Here is a 24,570-nt window from a genome sequence, read left to right as displayed (position 1 = left end):
TCAAGGGTGAGAATTGGAAATGGAGAATACTTAGCAGTAGAGGGTCAAGGGATTGTGGCTATGAAGAGTTGTGCAGGGATGAAGCTGATTTCTGATGTAATGTATGTTCCTGAGATTGATTAGAACCTGCTAAGTGTGGGGTAGTTGGTAGCAAAGGGATTTAAGGCAACATTTGAAGAAGGAAAATGTTTGATATTTGATTCTAGAGGCCAAAAGTTGTTCAAGATAAAGATGCAGCAAAAAGGTTTTTCTTTGAATCCTCTCGAAAAGGAGTAAGTGGCATTCAAATATCAGGCCAATGATTCAGAGATATGGCACAAAAGATTGGGGCATTTTCACCACAAAGGCTTGCAGTTCATGCAAAAAAAATGAGATGGCAAAAGGAATAAAGGATTACCAAACCTGGAGGAGCAACTCTCAAGCTACAAAGCTTGTTTGATGGGCAAGCAAGCCAGACTTCCCTTCAAGTAGTCAACTTGGAGAGCTACAGAGAGGCTGCAGCTGATCCATACAGATCTCTGTGGTCCACAAGCAACTCCTTCACTAAGTGGCAGCAGGTATTTCATTATCTTTATTGATGATTATACAAGAATGTGTTGGATTTACTTTATGAAGCAAAAGTTAGAAGTTGATGAAGTGTTTCTGAAGTTTAAAAGATGGATTGAGAATCAAAGTGGTTGTAGGATTCAGGTCATTAGATCTGATAATGTTACAGAATACACTTCACAGAGGTTTAACTCTTTGTGAGGAAGCTGGAATCCAGCATCAGCTCACTGTCCCGTACTCTCCACAACAAAATGGAGTTAGTGAGAGGAAAAATAGAACCATTATGGAGATGACCAGGTGTCTGTTACATGAGAAGAATTTGTCGTAGGAACTTTGGGCAGAAGCAGCAAATACAGCAGTTTTTCTGCTGAACAGGCTACCTACAAGGGCATTGGAGAAGAAGACACCTTTTGAAGCATGGTTTGGTGTCAAGCCAACTCTAAAAAACTTGAAGGTGTTTGGTTGTCTATGCTACGTACTCTTATATTTCCACAGGTCAAGATAGACAAGCTAGAAAAAAATTCTGAACCAGGAGTATTTGTTGGCTACAGCCTTGTGTCAAAGGCCTGCAGAATATATCAGCTAAAGTATGGAAAGGTAATCACTAGTAGGGATGTTCAGTTCTTGGAAGCTGAAGAGTGGAATTGGGCTAATGACACTCAGAATGAACCAGAGAATGTGTCCTTGGAATTAGAAGAGCTGGTGGATGACATTCCAGTCAGAGGCACCAGATCTTAGGTTGATATATACCAGAGGTGCAATGTGTGTGGTTGTTCTAAAAGTTCTTGCAGTTGTATCTTGAGTTCTCTTAATTCAGCAGGTGCCATTCGATAAGGAGCCTTAAAAATGGGACTCGTACCAAGTACTAGGTCAATTAAAAATTCAACCTCTCTATCTGGGGGCATTCCTGGAAGTTCATCTGGAAATACCTCTGAAAATTCTCGGACAATTAGTATTTCTTCTAAGTTTGGTTTTTCATCATCAACCATCTCAACTAAAGCCAAATAACTCATACATCCACTCCTTAGTGCTCGATGTGCTTTAAAGACTGAGATGATTTTTAAGGGTTCTGGAGACTTACCGCCCTCAAAACAAAATTCGGGTTGACCAGGAAATTTGAATACTACTTTCTTTTCTCGACATAAAATAGAAGCATGATTTAAAGATAACCAATCCATTCCCAATATGATATCGAAATCATGCATTTCTAGCATCATTAATTCTACGGGGAGTTCCTTATCGAGAATATAAATTTTACCCCTACAACCTTGATTTGATACTAATATGCTACCATCAGGTATACTAACAAGCAATTCTTGTTGTAGGGTATCACATGATAATTTGTTTCTCTTAACAAACTGTGCAGCAATAAAGGAATGTGATGCACCAGAATCAAATAGTACTCGAGCATGAACCGACGCAAAAGTTAGCGTACCTGTCACCACATGTGATGCACCAGAATCAAATAGTACTCGAGCATGAACCGACGCAAAAGTTAGCGTACCTGTCACCACGTCTTTGTTTGCTTCTACTTCCTTCTCAGTCAGAGAATAAGCTCGGGCTTTGGCTTGAGGATGTTTGTTCCCACCACTGGACTGGCCAGGCTGGAAGGTATTCCGAGATGATTGTTGTAAGAGAATTTGCTATTTTGTGATCTTTCTGACCACATCTCAAACAAGCTCCAGTATTTCTCCAACAGTTTTTCGCTTCATGCTCCAGTTTATGATAAACATCACATCTCAAAGTTTTCTGGTTCGGAATTTTCTCCTCTCTGCGTCCAAAATTCTGCTTTTTGTTTCTCTAATTTTTATTTCTTCCACCACGATTATCTTGCCAGAACCGCTTCTTTGGGTAGGAGCTGCTCATCTCATTCTTTGGTTTTATATCAATTTTATTTTTCTCAATTAACAAAGCTCTCTTTAATACTTCTCCATATGTAGGGAGTTCTAATGCACTGACCGCCTTCCGAATGTCTGATCGAAACCCTTCTTCGAAGCGACGTGCTCTATCCTCCCCCTTACCCAACAAATGAGTGGCAAATTTTGATAAATAAGTGAACTCCTCTTCATATTCAGCTACTGTCTTGTCACCTTGCTCCAATTTTTGAAACTCTTGTTCTTTTTGTTTACAAACAGTTAAAGGAAAATACTTTTCATAGAAAATCTTTTTAAACTCCTCTCATGTTATCTTGTATGCTTTCTCACCCAATGTCCTAACCTGTATTTGCCACCACCCGTAAGCGCGGTCTTTTAACATGTACACCGTATAATCAACCTTTTCCTTTTCAGGGCATCTCATGTATGTGAAGACCTTCTCCATTTCTGTGATCCAATGCTCAGCAATCATAGGATCAGTTGTTCCCTCAAAAATGGGTGGAGATAGTTTCTTGAATTCTCTCATGCCACTTCTTAATTTTGAGTGCTCCTCGTTTTGACCACTTGTCCGATTACGATCAATTTGATCTTGTTGTCTGGTGACTACAGATGTCACCGCTTACAGCAGATCCATTAATGCATTATTATCTATTGAGTTTCCGGAGGTGGATGCACGCGTAATTCTAGATCTCATCATTTCACCTATCGTCTGATTTAAATCCCTATCTCCGTTAGGAGGGGTTTGCTCATTACCTGAAGCCATATCTTCCTATAAATAATAAAATATTTCAGTCAACTATTATACAAGAAAAATTCCTAAGTCGGTCACATATATGCAATTTAAGCAATTATGAATTCAATTGTTACTCAATATTATAACACAAATCAATATTTACAAACCAAAAGTATATTATTAATATTTAACTTTGTAGTCCATACATATATCTGAGTATATGGTTTACATATATACATAGTTTCTACCAAAATGTTCTATATATACCAAAAGAGTGATTACGAAAACCCATATACTGATATTACAAAATTATCCTAATAGTTATACTCTATTTCTTCGAAGAAGAGGAGCTGCTGGAGCTAGACTCATTGGTCGGCTCAGTCTCTTTTGTGTCATGGTTATGGTCGGAGTCTGACATGGGGTCAGGATTAATGCCAGAAGTCCCCCATCCTTCCAGATCGAGGTCGGGACCAATCCCCAGGGTATTCGACTCACCCTCAGAGGGGGTAAGTCCTTGGTCATCATTAGGAACCTGAGCTACGAGGGACTCCATATCAGAGGGGTCGGATGAAATTATAATGATTTATGAAGGTAATAAATCAACTGGAATAACTTTTACTACTATATCCTCGTCCTCAGCATGATCAACCACAAACTCTGATGAATCTATCATAATAACTTCTACGGGCTCAACCTCCGATGAGTCTGGGGTCATATGGTTAGCTACTATCAAGCTTGGGTCAGTTTCATCAGAAGTATATCCCCAGTCTCTTAAGCTGGGTTCCCAGGAGCTATCTATAGAAATCATAGAGCTGGACGGGGTAGATGATGAACTGAAAAATGAATTGGTACCCGTCATCTTACAAAAAGGGGAACCATCCATCAGCTCACTGAAGAAAAAGGACAAAGAAATAAAATAAACATTTAAGCACTCCTTAACAAACCTAAAAGGCTTTACTATAAAATATTTATATGCATACATGTATATACATATCTCCTTAACAAACCTAAAAGGCTTTACTATAAAATATTTATATGCATACATGTATATACATATGTATACATGCATATATATCACATAGTTGATCCATACGATAACACTCATCTAGCGCATATATACTATGCTAGCGTGCCCTAAAAGGCTTATATCGTTGAAACCTAGGTTCTGATACCATCTTACTGTCACGCCCCGAAATTACAGCGGAAATTTGTAAATGCGGGGTGCGCGGCAGCAGCGACCCGTGCACGAGACAAATCTTATGCACAGGTCAAGCCTGACACTTCATATCACGTAGTTTATCTCAAAATATTCATAAACCTGCTGATGATAGAAATCAGAGCAACTATATATATTTATATAATCAGTGCTTATAACCCACAAGCTCACCGTTATAAGCATTTTTACAAAACAAAATAAATTATGCTGAAGGTGACATCAAAAGAAGAGGCTCTCCATATAACGCCTCTTAGCCAAAAGCCCTAACCAAAGGTTCGGCTAGTATGAAGCTACGTTGGATCTGAAAAAAATTTAAAAACAACGGGATGAGCTAACGCTCAGTGAGAACATTTCTCACTAAAGTTCCTAGATAACTAACAAAATAGTAATAAGTAAAATTCTCAGAAATAACGAATTATAAGTTTTGCATGAGAAATTCAAAGATAGCAAAATATGATCCAAATATCATAATATTATCGTCTTCAAGAAAGAATGCAATAATTATATTTTCTTTCTTATGTGCAACTGAATATACTGTGAAGTTTCTTAGAATCAAACTTTTTTTTTTTGGAATCAAGGTAAATATTAAGAAGGAAAAGAATCACTAATTTGTACAAAATCAGAGAATTATTGTTTTCTCAATTTCACAGTCAATTATCAGAATTTTAATTCTTGATGAGCTATTCAGGAATGTAAAAATCACCTCATATATCACACTAAGGCTACGAATTATAGCCCAGTAGCAAGAGAATGCGTAAAACGCATCACATAACTGATAATTCTTGAAAATTAAATGCACCTAACACTGCCATAGGTTACTGATCAAATACAAAGGGGCCAGATCAAATTTTGTCAATACAGAAGGGTCAATACAGATGGGCCAAATAAATGTGCATTCACCATATGGCAGGCAGAAACAATCCACAATGGACTATTTGAGGGTTTGAAAACTGTTTGGTGGAAAATTTGCAGTAAAAGAAACGAAAGAAAATTGATCTGTATTCCTTTAATCTCAGTTATAATTGGATTTCCTGATTACAAAAGAGAAGATGATTGATCTGAATCCTCTCCTTTGTTTAAATCTGGGTTCTTCACGGTAGCGATGAGATGCCTCCCTTGAATGCTTGCGTCGAGTTTGCTTCTCGTTGACGATCCGACGTCTTGTTTCACCGGAACATGATCTTTTCCTCACGATTTGACATTGTGGAGAACTTGCGTGGCAAGTTTTAGAACTCTTGATGAGTTGATTGATCTTAACCGTAATTGGTTAGACAAACCAAAGATCTCTTCTTTGCTGCCAAGGAGAAGGATCTAAAAGCCAGCCTCAAAGATTCAGGATCCCCCCAAGATATCTTCTTTGCTGCCAAAGAGAAGCCTCCAAAATCCAGCCCCGAACTAAGATGATTTCTTAGTTATTTATAGGGGATTAAGGGGTGGAACTGCCCCCTTAATTCGCTCCTAAGTGGGGCTAATGAGATGTAACCGCCCCTTAAATCACTCCTGAGTGGAGTTGTGATCCCCTCAGATCATGGGAAACGGTTTTGAAACCGTTCAGCTCGTGTTTGAATGAGTCAAACGCAAAATCCGCGTTCTGACGTGAGATCTGCGTTTGAACGCAGTGTTTGCGAGCTGCGTTGGGTAGCAGATGGAACTTGCGTTGGCAGCTGTTAAAAGCTGTGTTGGCAGCAGTTAGATGCTGCGTTTGCAGTCGAACATGAGCTGCGTTGGCAGCGATTTGGAAGCTGCGTTGGCAGCGTTGGAAGCTGCGTCGGCAGCGTTGGAAGCTGCGTCTGAACTGCGTTTGCAGTGATTTGGAAGCTGCGTTGGCATCTTGTTGGAAGCTGCGTTTGGCAGCTTAGAATCTGCGTTTGGCAGCGGATGGAAGCTGTGTTTGCAGCTTTCGGAGGCTGCGTTTGGCAGCGGATGGAAGTTACGTTTGCAGCTTTCGGAGGCTGCATTTGCAGCCGAACATGAGCTGCGTTGGCAGCTGGATCTGAGCTGCGTCCGTGGCTGTGAACGCGGTGTGTCTTGGTGCTGGTACGTGGGGAGGACTTCCACGTCTTGGTTTGAAGAGACCGTCAATTTGTAGTCTCTTTCTGTCAGAACGTTGCAAAGATCGTCATTTTGTAATCTTTGTTTTAACTCTTTGATATGTGAGAGTCGTCAGATTGTAATTCCCAATGTTGATTGTGAAGGCTGTTTGATTAGAGCTTCCATTAGTTATCGTAAAGGTCTTCAGATTGTAACCTTCAGCGATCTACGTGAAAATCTTCAAATTGTAGCCTTCTGGAAGCCGTCGAATTGTAACTTCTATCATTGGTATTTGATGTGGATCAGCTATCTGTAGTGATTTTTAGACAGCCTACAGAACCCCCTCCAAAGTTTTCGAAAGTTCGCGGTTGACTGGGACGAATTTTCGGAATACTTTGGATCTCAACTCTGATTTCAGAGCTGTTGATTCCTTGTCATAAGGAGTTGTTCTTTGCACCCGCTTCGAAGGCATCTTGGTTGAAGGATTTTCCACATAGGATCTGTGTGAAGGTATGCGTCATAATCCTGCTTCTGGAATATGGGGGTGGACCCTGTATTTTGAACTTGAGATGCGGGTCTCACCCTTGCATGTTGAATTTGGAACACGGGTGTGACCTCAGCATTCGGTTTTTGCATCGCGGGTCTGACCTCAACGTTTTGACTTAAGACATAAAAGTGGCTTCCATACATTTTTGACTAAGTCTTTGAGACTTGTCTTTGGCTCATCTGTTTTAAGTCTCGGCTCACATCCATTAAGCTGATGGGCCTGTAAACGTGCATAGGATTTTTGGCAAACCCTCAGCCATTAACGGATTTGATAAGCCTTTACCGACTACCGTTTGAGTTGGGCTAGCATGTGGATTGTCTAAGTCCGTTCCATATGTAACGTTGTGCTAAGAGAATGAACCCTCTTAGACTTGATGCTATGATTTTAAATACATAGACTTTGTCATTTTTACGGGAAAAAACTAACCGGCAACGCGTGTTAGGCGTAGGCTTATCTCTAACTAGGGATCGAGATAAAGTCCCACATGCGTGTAAGGCATGGATTTCGATGTTATTAATAACAACCTGCCACGATGTTGAATACGTGAGCTTTACCATTTTTACGGGAATGCTACCCGGCAGTATGTGTTAGATGCAGACTTATCTCTAATTAGGGATCGAGATAAAGTCTCTCATGCATAAAAGGCATGGATTTTGGTGCTACGATGTTGAATACGTAGACTTTGTTGTTATTTCTTCCTATGTTACTTTGAATCACTGAAAGAAAGTTGGAAGCGCCAGAGGTGTAATATTAACTTGGCATGAATTTTCACTTAAAAGTGAAATTCAAAAATTTTCTTTATTATCACTAGGATAATTCTAGAAAATATTTAATCCGCTGGGGATTTTATAATGACAACTTGCTATTCTTATTGAAAAATGATTAACAAGTTCATTGGGGGGTTTGACTGTTAGAGGTGTGATGTTAACCTAACAGTATTTTTATAGACCTATCGCTCCGTCGACGAGTCGATAAGTGGAAAGTGTTACGATCGGAGCAACTTTGAGGACCTATCGCTCTGTTGACGAGAGTCGATAAGTTAGAAGTGTTGCGTTCGGAGCAACTTTGAGGACCTATCGCTCTTTGAGGACCTATCGCTCTATTGAAGAGAGTCGATAAGTTAAAAATGTTGCGATCGGAGCAACTTTGAGGACCTATCGCTCAATTGAAGAGAGTCGATAAGTTGATTTTATCAGAGGTTTGGTGTTAACATGACGAGAGAATGTTACGATTGGAGCAACTTTGTGGACTTATCATCCTATTGACGAGGATTGATAGGTTAATTTTGTCAGAGGTGTGATATTAACATGACAGGAATTTGTGTTGCGATGAGAGCAACTTTGTGGACTTATCATCCTATTGACGAGGATTCATAAGTGGATTGTATCAGAGGTTTAATGTTAACATAACGTGAATTTATTGCGATCGGAGCAACTTTGAAGACTTATCATCCTTATTGAAGAGGATTGTGGGTTTTGTCAGAGGTGTGATATTAACATGACAGGAATTTGTGTTGCGATGAGAGCAACTTTGTAGACTTATCATCCTATTGACGAGGATTGATAAGTGAAATTTTATCAAAGATGTGTGATATTAACGTGACAAGAGAATATTACGATCGGAACAACTTTGAGGACTTATCATCATATTGACGAGGATTGATAAGTGGATTGTCAGAGGTATGATGTTAATATGACAAGAGAATGTTACGATCGGAGCAACTTTGAGGACTTATCATCCTATTGACGAGGATTGATAAGTGGGTTTGTCAGAGGTGTGATATTAACATGACATGAATTTGTGTACTTGTAATTTGAACAAGATTTTGGGGACTAGCGTCTCGCTGGGGAGAATTGATAAGTGAGTTTATCATCAGAAGCGATAAATTTTGATACTAATATTTTGAAGACTTAGTGTCTTGCTGGGGAAGATTGCGATTTGAGCAATTTTGAGGACCTATCATCCTATTGAAGAGGATTGATAAGTTGATTGTTAGAGGTGTATTGTTAACGTGACAAGTTGGGAGTGATGCAAACTGAATTCATACTCCGTGGGGGTGATGATCGTCAGAAGTATAATGTTAACTCGACGATGTGAAAGATTCGTTACTGTTAACCCAGTGGATTCCAAGTAACCAACCCCCAGTTTTGATTAAGACTTAGCAGGGGAATAAAAAAAGATAGACAAGACACATCACCTAGTGGGGCATTATCCATGAAGTCAGAATAGAGGCACATCACCTGGTAGGCCATTATCTGATGAGTTTGACTATCAGATGTAACTGTGATAGTTTTGTGGACCTACCATCCTATTGAAGAAGATTGACAAGTTGATAGACTATCAGAGGTAACTGTTAACGTGACAGTTTTGGTGGACCGATCATCCTTCTTGAAGAGGATTGGTGGGAGAATTTGGAGGAAATGAACTATCAGAGGTAACTATTAACGTGATAGTTTTGGTGGACCCACCATCCTTCTTGAAGAAGATTGGTGGGGGAATTGGAGGAAATGGACTATCAAAGGTAACGGTTAACGTGATAGTTTTGGTGGACCCACCATCCTACTTGAAGAGGATTGGTGGGGGAATTTAGAGAAAATGGACTATCAGAGGTAACGGTTAACGTGATAGTTTTGGTGGACCCGCCATCCTTCTTGAAGAGGATTGGTGGGGGAATTTGAAGGAAATAGACTATCAGAGGTAACTGTTAACGTGATAGTTTTGGTGGACCTACCATCCTACTTGAAGAGGATTGGTGGGGGAATTTAGAGAAAATGGACTATCAGAGGTAACGGTTAACGTGATAGTTTTGGTGGACCCGCCATCCTTCTTGAAGAGGATTGGTGGGGGAATTTGGAGGAAATGGACTATCAGAGATAACTGTTAACGTGATAGTTTTGGTGGACCCGCCATCCTACTTGAAGAGAATTGATGGAGGAATTTGGAGAAACTAGACTATCAGAGGTAACTGTTAACGTGATAGTTTTGGTGAATTTCGTGGTTGACAGAGGTATTCTATTAAACATGACAATTCAGAAAATTTATTACTCATAATCCAATGAACTACAAATAAACCAACCCCCAGTCTTGAATAAGTACAGGGGGGAAAGAGATAGACATGGCACATCGCCTAATGAACCATTAGCTAATAAATTTGACTATCAGAGGTAACTGTTAACCTAATAGTTGTTGGACCTGTCATCCTACTGAAGAGGATTAGCTTCAGTGACCGTAGTATCTTCCCCTTCTGACTGAGAAGATTGAGCTTGGTCCGGTTGCTCAGGTGGATCCTGCCTACTTTGTTCTTTAGCTTTGATCCTTACAATAATCTTTTGAGCTTGTTCACCTTAAGAGATCAGTTGTTTCCAGGAACGGCATTCTGCAACTCCTATTCGGGCTAAGAGGTCGGTTTGCAAGTTATGTCGACAGGTCTCTACCAGTGTAGACTGTGTCATTCCTGAGGAACATCGTAAAGCCATGTTCCGAAACCTTTTGACGAAGGCTTTGACGGACTCCCTCTTCTTCTGCTTAGTGGCGAGAATGGTATGGATGGAGACTTCTGTATCCTCTTCAAAGAATCTTGACAAGAAGAGTCTCTCTAGATCCGCCCACTTTTGGATACAACCGACAGGCAGTTTTCTGAACCATTCAAAGGCAACTCTCTTGAGGGTGCCAATAAACAATCGAGCCAGAATGACATCATTTGATATCACATTCCCAGTCTGTGACTTAAAATGATAGATATGTTGGTTCGGTGTTCCCGTGCCGTCAAAAGGTTGTAGCGTCGGGACTTCGAACTTTGAAGGATAAAGGGATGCATCCCATTCGGCAGGATAGGGCCTGGTAACTCCCTCCTCTTGGAGCTCGCCTCTGTTAGAAATAGCATTAAGACGGGACTCCAATTCTTCCATTTTAGCAGATTGGAGATTCTGCTCGTTCTCAGTCTCTCTTCCTTCATCAGAGGAAGATTCCAGGTTGTGAGCTTCTTGGTCAGAAACCGTATCATCAACCATTTTCCCCTTCCTTTTGCCTGTGTGAGGTCGGGACAAAGACGTTCTTCCTCTCCGGGAGAATTCTTGCCTAGGTGGCGAATCTGTCTTCTGAGATTTGGCCTTGTCTGCGACAAGTTGAGTCAACAGGGCCAGGAGTTCATTGATGGCCTCTTGCTTAGATTTGAGCATGGCCTCCTGCTCATCAAGTCTCTTCGCGAGATCTTCATGGTTTCCCGTCGTATAAGCGTAGCTTTCATGTTCAACAAAAGAGCTTGATGATTGGGACTCTGCAATGGCTGGGTGTTCATCATCGGAATTGGTTCCTCTGGCTAGCCTTCGATAGTTGACAGGGAGAATGGCTCATGTTCGCGTCCGAGTGCGTTAGTAGATTCCTTCAAACGCGTTAGCGATTTCTCTGACGGTCGGTGAACGACTTGTCTCAGAGTCATCGGAACTAGGATCTGAGGCGTTCCCTCTGCTGATCACATTGATAGTGACCCCAGGATATTCGGTCTCTGAAGACTTCTTCTTGTGCGAACGTCACACTCGTTAATTGGTCGAACACCAATGGTTTTGCCGCATATGAACAGCATTGACATCCTGAGAGGACCATAGGAATCAGTCGTTCACATTGGAATGAACAAATGAATTGTTGCATCGGTCTTGCTCTCGATATGAACTCCCTTAAATCTGTTGTAAATATTTGAGGAGAATTACTCACTGATCGTGAGGTTTGAAATGGAACCCCCAGTCCATGATTGGACAGGACTGACACTTGGTGAACATGGATGTGGTTGAGATGTCTTAACTCCATGGACTTTTTATATCTGTCTCTCAATATAGTCGCGCTACGCAGAGTATTCGGGGGTCTCGCTACCCGATCAGCGAGTCGGTGGTCCAGGGGGCGGCGCGCCCCTGGCCAGGGGGTCCGGGGGGGATGGAATACCCCCCGGCGGGGTTCGGGGCAGTGCCCCGAAGCTCCACGACATACACCAGGTTCGGTATTGAATTTCGTCACCCGAACGCATGCTTGAGTTCCAAGTGTTGCTGGTGAAACGCAGTCCCGAGGGCTGCGTTTAGCTTGGCTTATGCAGAGCTCGTGTTGAGGCTCACAAACGCGGAGCTCGCGTTGATTGGAGGATCGGCTGTTTTGAAGTTGTGCCGAAGCTAAGTCTTCTCCTTCAGAGAGGGGACTATATGAACAGTGCAACCCCCAAGGGAGACAGTCCTTCAACGAGTTGGCCATAACTGGAGCTTTAGTCTCCTTGAAGACTTTGCGGATCTTGCGCATAGCCTTGGGGCTAAGGGATCCGGATAAGAGAGCCTCCTCAAACTTGGCTTGATCAAACTCTACCACGAGAGTTTCGACGGTTGTTCCAGTGAGATGAACATCGGATTGCACCACCACTTCTTCGTCAGAGAAGCTTATCCCCAGCAGAGTCGTCATATTTTGTTTGGTGAAAAATTTGCAGGAAAAAAAACGAAGAAAAATTGATCTGTATTCCTTTAATCTCAGTTACAATTGGATTTCCTGATTACAAAAGAGAAGAGGATTGATCTGAATAATCTCCTTTGTTTAAATCTGGGTTCTTCACGGTAGCGATGAGATGCCTCCCTCGAATGTTTGCGTCGAGTTTGCTTCTCGTTGACGATTCGACGTCTTGTTTCACCGGAACATGATCTTCTCCTCACGATTTAACGTTGTGGAGAACTTACGTGGCAAGTTTTAGAACTCTTGATGAGTTGATTCATCTTAACCGTAATTGGTTAGACAAGCCAAAGATCTCTTCTTTGCTGCCAAGGAGAAGGATCCAAAAGCCAGCCTCAAAGATTCAGGATCCCCCCAAGATATCTTCTTTGCTGCCAAAGAGAAGCCTCCAAAATCCAGGCCGAACTAAGATGATTTCTTAGTTATTTATAGGGGATTAATGGGTGGAACTGCCCCCTTAATTCGCTCCTAAGTGGGGCTAATGGGATGTAACTACCCCTTAAATCACTCCTGAGTGGAGTTGTGATCCCATCAGATCGTGGGAAACGGTTTTGAAACCGTTCAGCTCGTGTTTGAATGAGTCAAACGCAAAATCCGCGTTCTGGCGTGAGATCTGCGTTTGAACGCAGTGTTTGCGAGCTGCGTTGGGCAGCAGATGGAACCTGCGTTGGCAGCTGTTAAAAGCTGCGTTGGCAGCAGTTAGATGCTGCGTTTGTGGTCGAACATGAGCTGCGTTGGCAGCGAATTGGAAGCTGCGTTGGCAGCGTTGGAAGCTGCGTCTGAACTACGTTTGCAGCTATTTGGAAGCTGCGTTAGCATCTTGTTGGAAGCTGCGTTTGGCAGCTTAGAATCTGCGTTTAGCAACGGATAGAAGCTGCGTTTGCAGCTTTCGGAGGCTGCGTTTGGCAGTGGATGGAAGTTGCGTTTGCAGCTTTCGGAAGCTGCATTTGCAGCCGAACATGAGCTGCGTTGGCAGCTGAATCTGAACTGCGTCTGTGGCTGTGAACGCGGTGTGTCTTGGTGCTGGTACGCGGGGAGGACTTCCACGTCTTGGTTTGAAGAGACCGTCGATTTGTAGTCTCTTTCTGTCAGAACGTTGCAAAAATCGTCATTTTGTAATCTTTGCTTTAGCTCTTTGATATGTGAGAGTCGTCAGATTATAACTCCCGATGTTGATTGTGAAGGCTGTTTGATTAGAGCTTCCATCAGTTATCGTAAAGGTTTTCAGATTGTAACATTCAGCAATCTACGTGAAAATCTTCAAATTGTAGCATTCTGGAAGCCGTCGAATTGTAACTTCTATCATCGGTATTTGATGTGGATCAGCTGTCTGTAGTGATTTTTAGACAGCCTACAAAATCATCGAGATCACATGTCAAATGAGTAATATTTTGCATATCAGAATTTACATATATTTTCAAATGAAGTTGACAAGGTAAAGCTCCTCATTTCAGTTAAAACAGTTTACAGATATTTACTTTTTTCTTTTATTAGTTACTAAGTCACGAAAAATCTTTTAATCCATTAAACTGTTAAAATACGTTCCAAATACTTCATCAAAAACTTTCAGATAAAATAATGCCCACGGTTATTTGAAAATTGCATGAGAGCCAAATTTATTTTTTATATTTTACATGAAAAAAATTAAATTTGCTTTTCATATATTATACGAGGCTAACATCGTATTATAGGATAGAGTACAACATAAATAGGTCAAATCTTTATATATATGAAAATGACATTATTTATTTTTCGATCACAAGACAAATCAAATATAATATTCACGCAATTTTATATTATAAAATACTAGTGAGAAATGAACTCACCTCTAGTGGACATGACCATCTTAAAAGATTAGTTCCCTTGATATCAACCAGATCCTATAATATAAGATGTAAGACTAATTATTAATTCAGGACAAACATATATTATAGGTAAATCAATTCATAATCTAGAGCCTAATAAATTCAAATATAATCCCTAACAGTTTAAAATCCCTAAATAGGATAGATATGGATTTATTTCTAACTTATGATGAGGTAGGGATAATGAGTAATTAATCCAGCCCGAAGTGATATCTTTATCTGCAAATTAGACTTATTTGTAAACAAAACAAATAACAAGGGTCCCAAAATAATTTTGCTATATAACTAAAAAAAATTTACATTTCCTCCCTCCTTTATCTCTTCTTCCCCCTTACTTTCCTCCTCATCATTCTTTTTTTTATGTTTCTTCCTTCTTCTTCTCCTCTCTCTCTCTCTCTCCCCCTCTCCTTCTCTTTTTTCCTCCTCTGCGGCGTCAAGTTGGCGCAGCTGCTCAAGCTCCGTCGGCGGAGCAGCCACCCGAGGGCGAGCCCTCCTCAACGCCGGCGGTCAGGTAAGTTTTTTTCGGTTGGGCATCAGAGCATCTATCTCTTTCTCTTTCTCACCATGGGGTAGGATCACCGACGATGAAGAGCCGTCAACGACAAGAACCGTCGGATCTAGGGTTAGCATTCTTTCTCTTTCCATAAAATCTTAATAGGTATTTCAAAAATCAAATTTGTTCATCATAATCACCATCCTATTAGAAACTAATTAGATAAAAGAGAATAGAAAATAAATTACCTTAGATTCCCCCACCCCCTTTTTTCACTGTCACCTTCTTCTTCTTCTTCTTCTTCTTTCCTTTTTTTTTACCCGAACTTCTCACTTTTTTCCTCCCTTAAATACTATTGGGAGGTGGTACTTGGTAAAGCGGTGGAGAAATCTCCGTCACAAAAAAATTTATAATTATTTTATTTATTTATTTATATTTTTCTAGCTATTATACTCCTAACCCTATTAACTATAATACTATCATTTTTTCTAACCGGGGCACTAAGAGGTCTTCATTGTACATGACCAAACTATCTTAATCGATTATTTCTTATTTTATCCTCAGCAGGAGCAACCTCTAATTCACAGATGCACTCATTTCTTATCTTATCTTTTAGTGTATACCCATAAGACCACTGTAACATTCTTATTTCTGCTACACTTATTTTTTACACATTATGTTTTATTTGCCTAATACTCTGACCCATAAAACATTATTGGTCTTATAAACCATCCTATAGAATTTTCCCTTCAATTTCATTTTAACCATCCTAATTTAATTTGATGGACAACATCGTTTTCAGTCTCACCATCATGCTGAATGATTGATCCTAAATATAAAAAATGATTACTTTTAAATATTTTCTTGACAATCAATATGTACTATAAGCTCTTTTTCTTACTTAATTTTACTAAAAATGCGCTCGATATATTCTATTTTTGTTCTACTAATTCTAAAACATTTAGATTCAAGAGCTTGTCTTCACCGTTCAACTTTAAAAATTATACATATTCTAATTTCGTTCAACTAATACTATATCATCCACAAATAACAATAATTATAGAATTTTATCCTGAACGTGCCCAATAAGTTGGTCAATAACTAATGCAAAAAGATAAATACTTAAGGCTGACCTTTGGTGTAAATCTATGATAATAGAAAATGGCTTAGTCTCTCCTTCATTATTTATTATTCTAGTTGTTACTCTCTCATACATATCTTTAATCACATCAATATATATACTAGATGCTAGATACATCATATGTGTTTCTTTTCTAAAGCCCACTACGTTACCTCTTTAGGCACTCTATCATAACTTTTTTCTAAATTTATGAAAACCATATGTAGATCTATTCTCTGCTCTTTATATCTCTCCATCAACCGTCTCAAAATATGTATAGATTCCATAGTTGACTTCCTGGGCATAAAACCAAATTGATTTTCACATACACTTGTTCTTTTTTTAGTCTTTGCTCAATTACCCTCTTCGAAAGTTTCTTAGTCTTTGTCTCCTTTATTCTTGTATATTGGTATCAACATACTAATTCTCCACTCGTCAGGCATCCTCTTTGTCTCGATAGTCTTATTAAATAATTAGTTATCCATCCTAAGCCTATATCTCCAAGACATTTCCAAACTTGTTTACAGGTATGTGTCAGAAGAAATTCAGATTCAAAATAGCAGGCCGTGTATATTATTTTCCATAACTAATGTATTTAAATTAATCACCTTAAAAGAGTCCAACATCTCTCTCTCTCATTATAAAGTTACCGAATCATGTAGGGCCTATAACAGAATGTGTTTACGGAATAAAGGAGACTAAAACCCATTAGAAAAGTACCACAGAAGATGACTATCTTGAAGGGGGTTTAAATAAAAAAAGAGCATTATAAAGAGCAAAATTGAAATGTGTGCATTAGAGAGACTTAGACAACTTGAGCCATGTAACTTACAAGTATGAAGTTGTCAAAACACATAGGCAATAATATTGTTATGAATAAGCATGTGTTAAGGAATATAACAGAGTTTAAACCCATAGGATGAGTAGCACAGGAATGATTATCTTGCGATGGACTTAAATAAAAAGGAAAATGATGAAAATGAGTGTTTTACAAGAAGGAATTAAACTACTTAAGGCATGTGAGACTACACTTTAAGGAGGCTTTTTAAATGAAGGCAAAAAATAATGTTATAAGCTCAGAGTAATGAAGAACATATATTACAGTAGCATGAAAATTTGAGGGAATAAGTGAATAAAACATGCATCACTTGTTACAAATGCCTGGCGACTAATTCAAAAAAACAAACCTTATTAAAATAGGGATGAGGGTCAGTGGTAATGACCCATTATGTCTAAGACTCTAAGCAACAGATAAATACTAAGTTCAATTTCAAAATAATTGTTAATTGATTGGAAATGAGAATGTCTAAGAAATTTTAGAAAAATCCATCATTTGGTCATTTTTCATGACATGATTTAGCATCATCAACCAAAATAGCCAGACAAAAGGTTAGTTAAGCAAAGTACAAGGTCTGCTACACAAAGGGTGACAAGGAAAGGAAAAAACGCACAAAATTAATACATAATAAATAGTACCATATGGGGGGAAAATTGTGGTTCCAAACTTCAGAAGATGATGCAAATTGAGTCACTGACTACAGTGATATGTATGATTTCCATACTCAACATACCAGCATATGGAGTATCTGGTACACGACATACGCAATCCTTGATGTCACTAGCTATCACCCTCTGCCATCATAGCGATTCAGCCACAAAGAAAAAGAACATCAAGACAATTAACATAGTTCACTAGGGGCATTAATAAGGTGGCATACCTGGGAATATAGCTTGTCTGTGGTATTTGGGAAATCAAGATTTATTGTCTGAAAAAAAAACAGAGGTCAAAATGTACATGTTGTAAAAATGTACACTAAAAAAAGTCAAAAATTTTTGGTGAATCATTTTATCAGAGAGGATATAACTTAAAATGGAATATAGTGTGAAGTTGACTTGTTACTTAACCATTAAGTAGAGTGAAGCAAACTTCTTAAACAAAAGCATGACTTCTAAAACTGCTTGTCCCATAATTTTGCATACAGGAAAACATTCTCTTTTTTGATGATATGCCATCATCAAAGTTACTTTAGACACTAAAGGAGATAGTTTAAGGTAAAAGTGTAAGGAAAATATATAAAATATAGCATACCTCTTAAAAGCAAAAAAGGTTACCTGAAAGTCTCCTGGACACATTTCCTTCCTTTTAAAAGCATACCTTGGCTGCAGCTGAAAACAGATAAAACTATGGCTAAAAGCAAGTGTCAAACATTACATTCATATAAAATGCCAAATTGTTAATCACAATAAGTGAATGAAGCAAAACAAATATTTACTTACGACAATGCCTTTAGTCTCTAAACTTTTCAGCATGCACTCAGTTAGAAATTCCCCTCCAATTGGAGATGTTGCCACAGCCTACAAGGCAGAAAACTAACATCATAAAGATAAGGCAGGTAGTAAATTATAAGGTTGTCAGAATAAATTGAATTGACTATAAACCACACAACCGACTTCCTCAGAGCATGACTGAAAGAGTTTGAATATAAAACTCTTTTTAAGTGTTGATTAACTTAAAGGCTCAGGATAGTCCAATATATAAACCCTTCTTTGTTGGAATCATGACATACAACGCAGCGGAAAAAGTATATCATGACTATTAATCAAAATTAATTAAATATTAGAAGAATACCTGAAACGCTTTCCGAATTTCTACAATAATCTGTCCCGAGATCAATCCAAAATAGCTTCCTCAAGAGAAAAAGCCTCCAATTGAAATCCACCCGTCACCGTAGAGGAGCAATACTGAGAGATAGGTTCTCAAAAATCTATTTCTTCATATTATCTTCATAAGATTTTGAATCTCTTCTCTTAACCTCTCATAAGGCTACATATGAACCCTATTTATAGGATTACACTAGTCTTAGAGATTTTAACTTTAAACAATTCATAATTATCAAAAACTTTATCCATAACAATTAAGGATAGAAATAGAATTGTATTGCATGTATACCTCTTCTAATGACATTAGTGAGACCAATTGGGTTCCATATCGAGAACCAATTATTAATCAAATTAATAATTTTAATTTAACAATCAAATCCCTATCCGACCAATTGTTCATAAAAGCTCTTCCATAATATGGGATTAATTATTAATAAATAATATCTTACATTCACTCCCTTCCAGTATCATTTATTTTAGGCAACTCTTTTAAGCAGGACAACTCACCTATTTGCTCATGCCTAAATTTGCAATTCCCATGAACATAAATAAAAATCATTTTGAAACGTCAAAATATTTTATTTTTATAAGAAAGTAAATTTTTAAAAATATTTTTTTAAAACCACCTGCCGGCAGGAATTTAATAGCTTCATGGGAATTTTTTTTAAAATATTTTCAAAACCACCTGCCGGCAGGAATTTAATAGCTTCATGGGAATGCATAATAAATTAACTCATCATAATGAGCATACTGGATCCTATCTAGACATCCATCATTTTCCTAAATGAAATTTAGCAACCCAATGTTTCAGGTTGTGTAGCGCTTGCTAAACAAGCTTAACCATCACATCAAAGCATACTAAATTATCAAATCGAAAATGATAATATCATCAAGTCAAAGGGACCATGTAACAATTTGAACTCTCTATCTCTTAGGTGACTCATCCTAGAGAATTCAAATACGGTCTAGTGCTACACACATCATAATGCGTGCTTATGACATACACCCGGAGAATCTCCATTCTCGATGGTTGAGACCCACCACCATATCTCATATATCGGTGTCATGCATAATAACCTGTTATAACAAAGTTATCCTTTACTAGTTATAGGTTAAGCACAAATTTAAGAAATTTCTAAGTTAGATCATATCTCCAAGCAAGTGACCATCACAGTGCATGATCTAACAAAATAACTTCTAAGGATATATATAACAATTATATAAATAATAACCAAATTATGTGCAACAATTAAATTTATTAACATTACAATATTATTACATAATTTGTATTGGATGTTCAAGGGCAAATTATTATTACTATTCCAGCAATCTCCCACTTGCCCTAACATCCAATCAGATGTAATCCTTTTTCCCATCTGTCAAAAAATTTTAAGACAATGGTCTATAAAAGGATATTAAATGTTGTCTGCTTAGCCATCTATTAAACTATAACATATTTCTTCTTATTAACCTTTAATAAGATAATTTTTCTTTCTAAGCTTCTTGCAACAGCTCCATTACTATCAAATAATAATGAGAAAGAAAATTATTACAAGAAATAATATTAAGCTTATGGAATAACTCATTAATCCATATTCCTTCTTTTAATGATTTAACATGGCACTACATATTCTGCTATTATTATTAATGATATAAATATAACCCGAAACAGACTTTCTATTATTATGATTGGATTGAAAACTACTTACAAGATCAATAACAACCTTTTTGGGACACATTTCCTTAAAGAGTGATTGTTTATGTCTTATAGGAACCATTCCTTTCTTGGAATCTTTTTAAGTTGAATCTTTTATGGATCTTATCCATATAAGTAGATTGTGACAACTCTATATATCTATTTCTCTATCTATATAGAGTTTAAGATCTACGATATAGAATGTCAAAAGAAAATCCTTCATAAAGAACTAAATCTTACTTTTACTCATGACATTAAAAAATATCATTCTTAATGAGCAATATGTCATCAACATGCAATGATAGGAATATAATGGACTTACTTTATTGTTCCTTATACACACATTATTTCTTTTTAAGGATATGATTAAAATCAATTTCCTTAAACATTTCATCAAAATGAATGTTTGATTGATTAAGTTCATAACTTTAATTGATTCAATTAATCAATTTTATCTTCTTGAATTTTACATACTTGATTCTATAATATGTAAATATCTTCTTAAAGATATCCATTCAAGAAGGTTATTTTAAAATCCATTTATTGATATCTTATATTCATAACACGTTGAAATGACTAAATGGATCCTTATGAACTATAATATTACAATTAGAGGAAAAGATTCTTCAATAATTAATACCCGTTTGTCATCAAATATGATATCAGGTCTCTTACATGAAATCATGTCCAACATGACTTTTGTGTAAGTTTTAGGATTTTTATTCTCCTTGTTACTTTTCATCAAATATATTTTAACAAGGCTACTGTACTATACAGGTGGATGAAAATCCTGTTTGATCTCCTAATTGTAATCAGTGTATTCAACAATAAATTTAGTAAGTAAATCTACATTTACTTTATTACTTAAAGCTCCCACTAAATTTATACAATCTTCAACTCATTTGAAGTTTCTCCCACTGGATTAAATAACTCTCCCACTAAAGAAAACAAATTTTCTTCTTGAGTTATATAAATCCTAATCATCAAGCTTGACTTTATAAAAGAACATATTTCTAGTAATAATTATTGTCTGAAAACTACACTAGGATTATCAATATAATACCTAGTACTTTCTTTAGGATAACCTACTAGTAGGATGTTATTTACCTTAGACTCCCATTTTGTCCATATTTTATTCTCTGATGAGAATATGACAACTCCAGATCTCCAAGCGTCATACACTTAATTTTCTTCATATCCATGTCTAATATGGAGTGAAAGAAAAAGATTTGGCAGGAATTCTACATAATAAATAATATGCAATCTCCAATGCATAACCTATTAGAAAATAAGAACAGGTTAATGCCCAGCATAAACCTAACCATATCGAATAAGGTTTAGTTCCATCTTTCAGACAAATAATTAGGAGTGATAAATTAGTAGATGTCAAAGTACTAACAATTCCATTTTGTTCATAAATCTCTTAAATTCCTAAAATTAGGAACTTGCCATCTGGATCAAATCAGATGATTTTGATACTTTTATCAAACTCCTCTTTAACTTCAATAACATTCTAATTTATGATGCAATCACATAAATATATCAATATATAAATACATCATATATGAATGCTATAAAATAAGAATATTTAACTATTGCTTTAACATTTAAAGGATCATATACATCTGAATGTATGAAGTCAAGAGTACGCAAGAGCTTTAGCACTATTTTAGAAAAATAGTTTGGTCATATGTCTCTTAGACAATATTTACAAGTTGAGAAATATTCTAATTTAGAAAAATCAAAGGACTATCCTTTATCAATTTATTGATCTTATCAACATTAACATGACCTTGTATTTTTGTGCCAAAGATAAGTTGGATTACCTTGATCCAATCTATATTTTAAGAGATTTATCAATTCCAATAACATTACATTACATAAGAGTTAAGGGTGGCAATCATGAAAATAAACAGTTTTAATTTCATAATTATCAACAAAGCAATTTCTAAACTTTTAATAGAAATTCTATTTTACAAGAAAATAGAAAATCACTACTATAAAATTTAGAAAATGGAAATCAAATTTCTTCTAACTTTAAGACAATCTTTAAGTTTCATTTCATGCCCTTCACTCAAAACAGAAACAAATTTCTTATTATTTTTATTTTTACAATGCTGAAACTAGGGCTTTTATTTTCATTGTCAAAGTTAATCTTTTCATGTACTCTTACAACAAATTTGTAAGTATGTAAAGATAAACTAGAATGAATACATCATATATAAAAATCATTCACATTAGTAGACTCTACTAATCAATGGGTGAACTGTCTTCAAAAGACATTTCTTTATTAAGTGACATAATGTAACCTTTACAATTTTCTTTTCTAATGACTTTCATTATTTAAATTTCCGCTTCATGTTTAGAAATCTATTTTACTTTTTAGATTTCCCTCTTAAGAAAATTTTCTTTTCTTAATACTGGACAATCCAGTTCGATATCCATCATTATGGATTTAACCTGCTTAATAATATTCTTTTCACTTTTTCTTTAACAAGTTGTTCAATTCTAATACAGCGGTAGTTAAATTAAACAAGGAGTGAGATTAGGAAGTAAATATCACATCAACGTTTGATTTTGATCTTAATTTCCAACAAATCTAATTTGTCAATATATATCAAAACATCTTATGAAAATATATATCTGCTTTCATCTTATGAACATTACTTTTATCATTATTATCTTTAAGCAGGATTATGATTGATGATCTTTATCATCAGTTACATCTGGTTAAGCGGGTATGTCACCTTAGACAATCAGCATTTGAAAATTAAATAGATTTCTTTTCCAATTCAACAGTTCGGGCTATCTAATTTATAATCATTCAATAACATATCAAAATGACAAAATTTAGTCATCATGTACAAGCAGAATATAATAACACAAAAATTATAAGTTATTATTTTATTATTGCACAATCATTACAGGGATATTTTAAGTAATGATTTCACATTTAACATTTCTTTCATTTATTTAAATGTGAACAGGAAATCCAAGTTTAATTATAAACCTCCAGATTTTCAAGATCGAATATAATTAAACAAGGTAGAATCATCTATTCAATCATTAACAATTAACGATTTTTCTTTAAATTTTGGTCTTTGATGTAAGATGTGCCCCACTATTTTAGCGAGCACCCCAAGACATCAATGAAGTGTTAACCCATCAATCCAGCTATTTTATATAAAACAGGTGGCACTACCTATTTTAGTCTAGTGGTCCCATTATACATAAAATACTTGGCATCCTTATGCGAGGTATAACTAGATAATAAATTTTAACAAACCCTATCCTTTGTGGCATCAGATAAGTTAAAAAATTATTATCTAAGTTATATCTCTATGATGGAAGACCTTTAGATTTATATTTCTTAAAAAATTAATCTATCTACACTTCTATACAACTTTTGTTATTTATTATAACTGAGAGAAAATAACAACAGTCAATTTCTAATAAATTCTAAACTGTCTTATTTAATAAAACAAATTCAGAACAATTCTGGACCTTACAGTAATTTTTCATGTATTACTTTAATCACATGAATTATTGAATCTAAACAATTTAAAATTAACATGATCATATCACAAGTATAATACAAAAAATATTTTAGAAATATACATGATACAATATCATTTCTAACAATTCACTAAGAGTTAGATAATCTTTTCAATAAAAGAAACTAAACTATACATGCATATGGACTTTAGAACAATTTCTACAACTGCTAGGGACTAATCAAAAATTAGTCTATATATTCAGATGGATCTTAAAACAGTTTCAAAATCAATCAGGAGGGTGAAGCTAATTTCACATCAAAATTAATATACTAGTAGACTCAGAACAATTTCTGGATCAAGCAGGGGTCTGTAACTAATTTTACAGTTATTCATCAATACTGGTGGACTTCAAAACAATTTCTGAATCAAACAGGCGTCTGATAATAATTTTACAGCAATTCATCAATACTCACGGACTTCAGAACAGTTTCTGGTTATATCAGGGAGCTATAACTAATTTTATAGCGTGTTTGAGAACATGATGGACTTCAGAACAGTTTCTGGGTCAATCAGGGGTCTCAAATTAATTTTACAATAAAATTGAAATCTAATAGGGTTCGGGTCTGGTTCTGTTTGCGGGTCAGACCCGTTCAACTAAAAATTTAAATCCTAATGGGTTTGGGTTCATAACCCTTAATGAAAATAAACCCAATAAGATATCATCTTCTTCAAAGAAGATCTAGGGTTTGGGCTAAGGATGTGGATGGCCCGCCGCCACCCTTTGTCCGGCGGCGGCGACGGCGGCGAGCCCAC

General features: G+C 36.7%; 1 protein-coding gene across 1 annotated transcript in view; it reads right to left on the bottom strand.

Annotated features, from left to right (window-relative positions):
• LOC109831434 (actin-related protein 4) overlaps window positions 1–24,570 on the bottom strand; it is a 37,232-nt gene that overhangs the window by 6,598 nt on the left and 6,064 nt on the right. Inside the window, 4 exon segments of the mRNA XM_020398759.1 lie at window positions 17,475–17,535; window positions 17,622–17,669; window positions 18,016–18,069; window positions 18,181–18,258. Coding sequence (XP_020254348.1) covers window positions 18,222–18,258 — 37 coding nt within the window. The 3' untranslated portion in view covers window positions 17,475–17,535; window positions 17,622–17,669; window positions 18,016–18,069; window positions 18,181–18,221.

Source organism: Asparagus officinalis, chromosome 1 (assembly GCF_001876935.1).
Source record: "Asparagus officinalis chromosome 1, Aspof.V1, whole genome shotgun sequence".
Classification (NCBI taxonomy): domain Eukaryota; kingdom Viridiplantae; phylum Streptophyta; class Magnoliopsida; order Asparagales; family Asparagaceae; genus Asparagus; species Asparagus officinalis.
The sequence above is the reverse complement of the archived record's forward strand: the minus strand, read 5'-3'. Positions and strand labels throughout refer to the sequence as shown.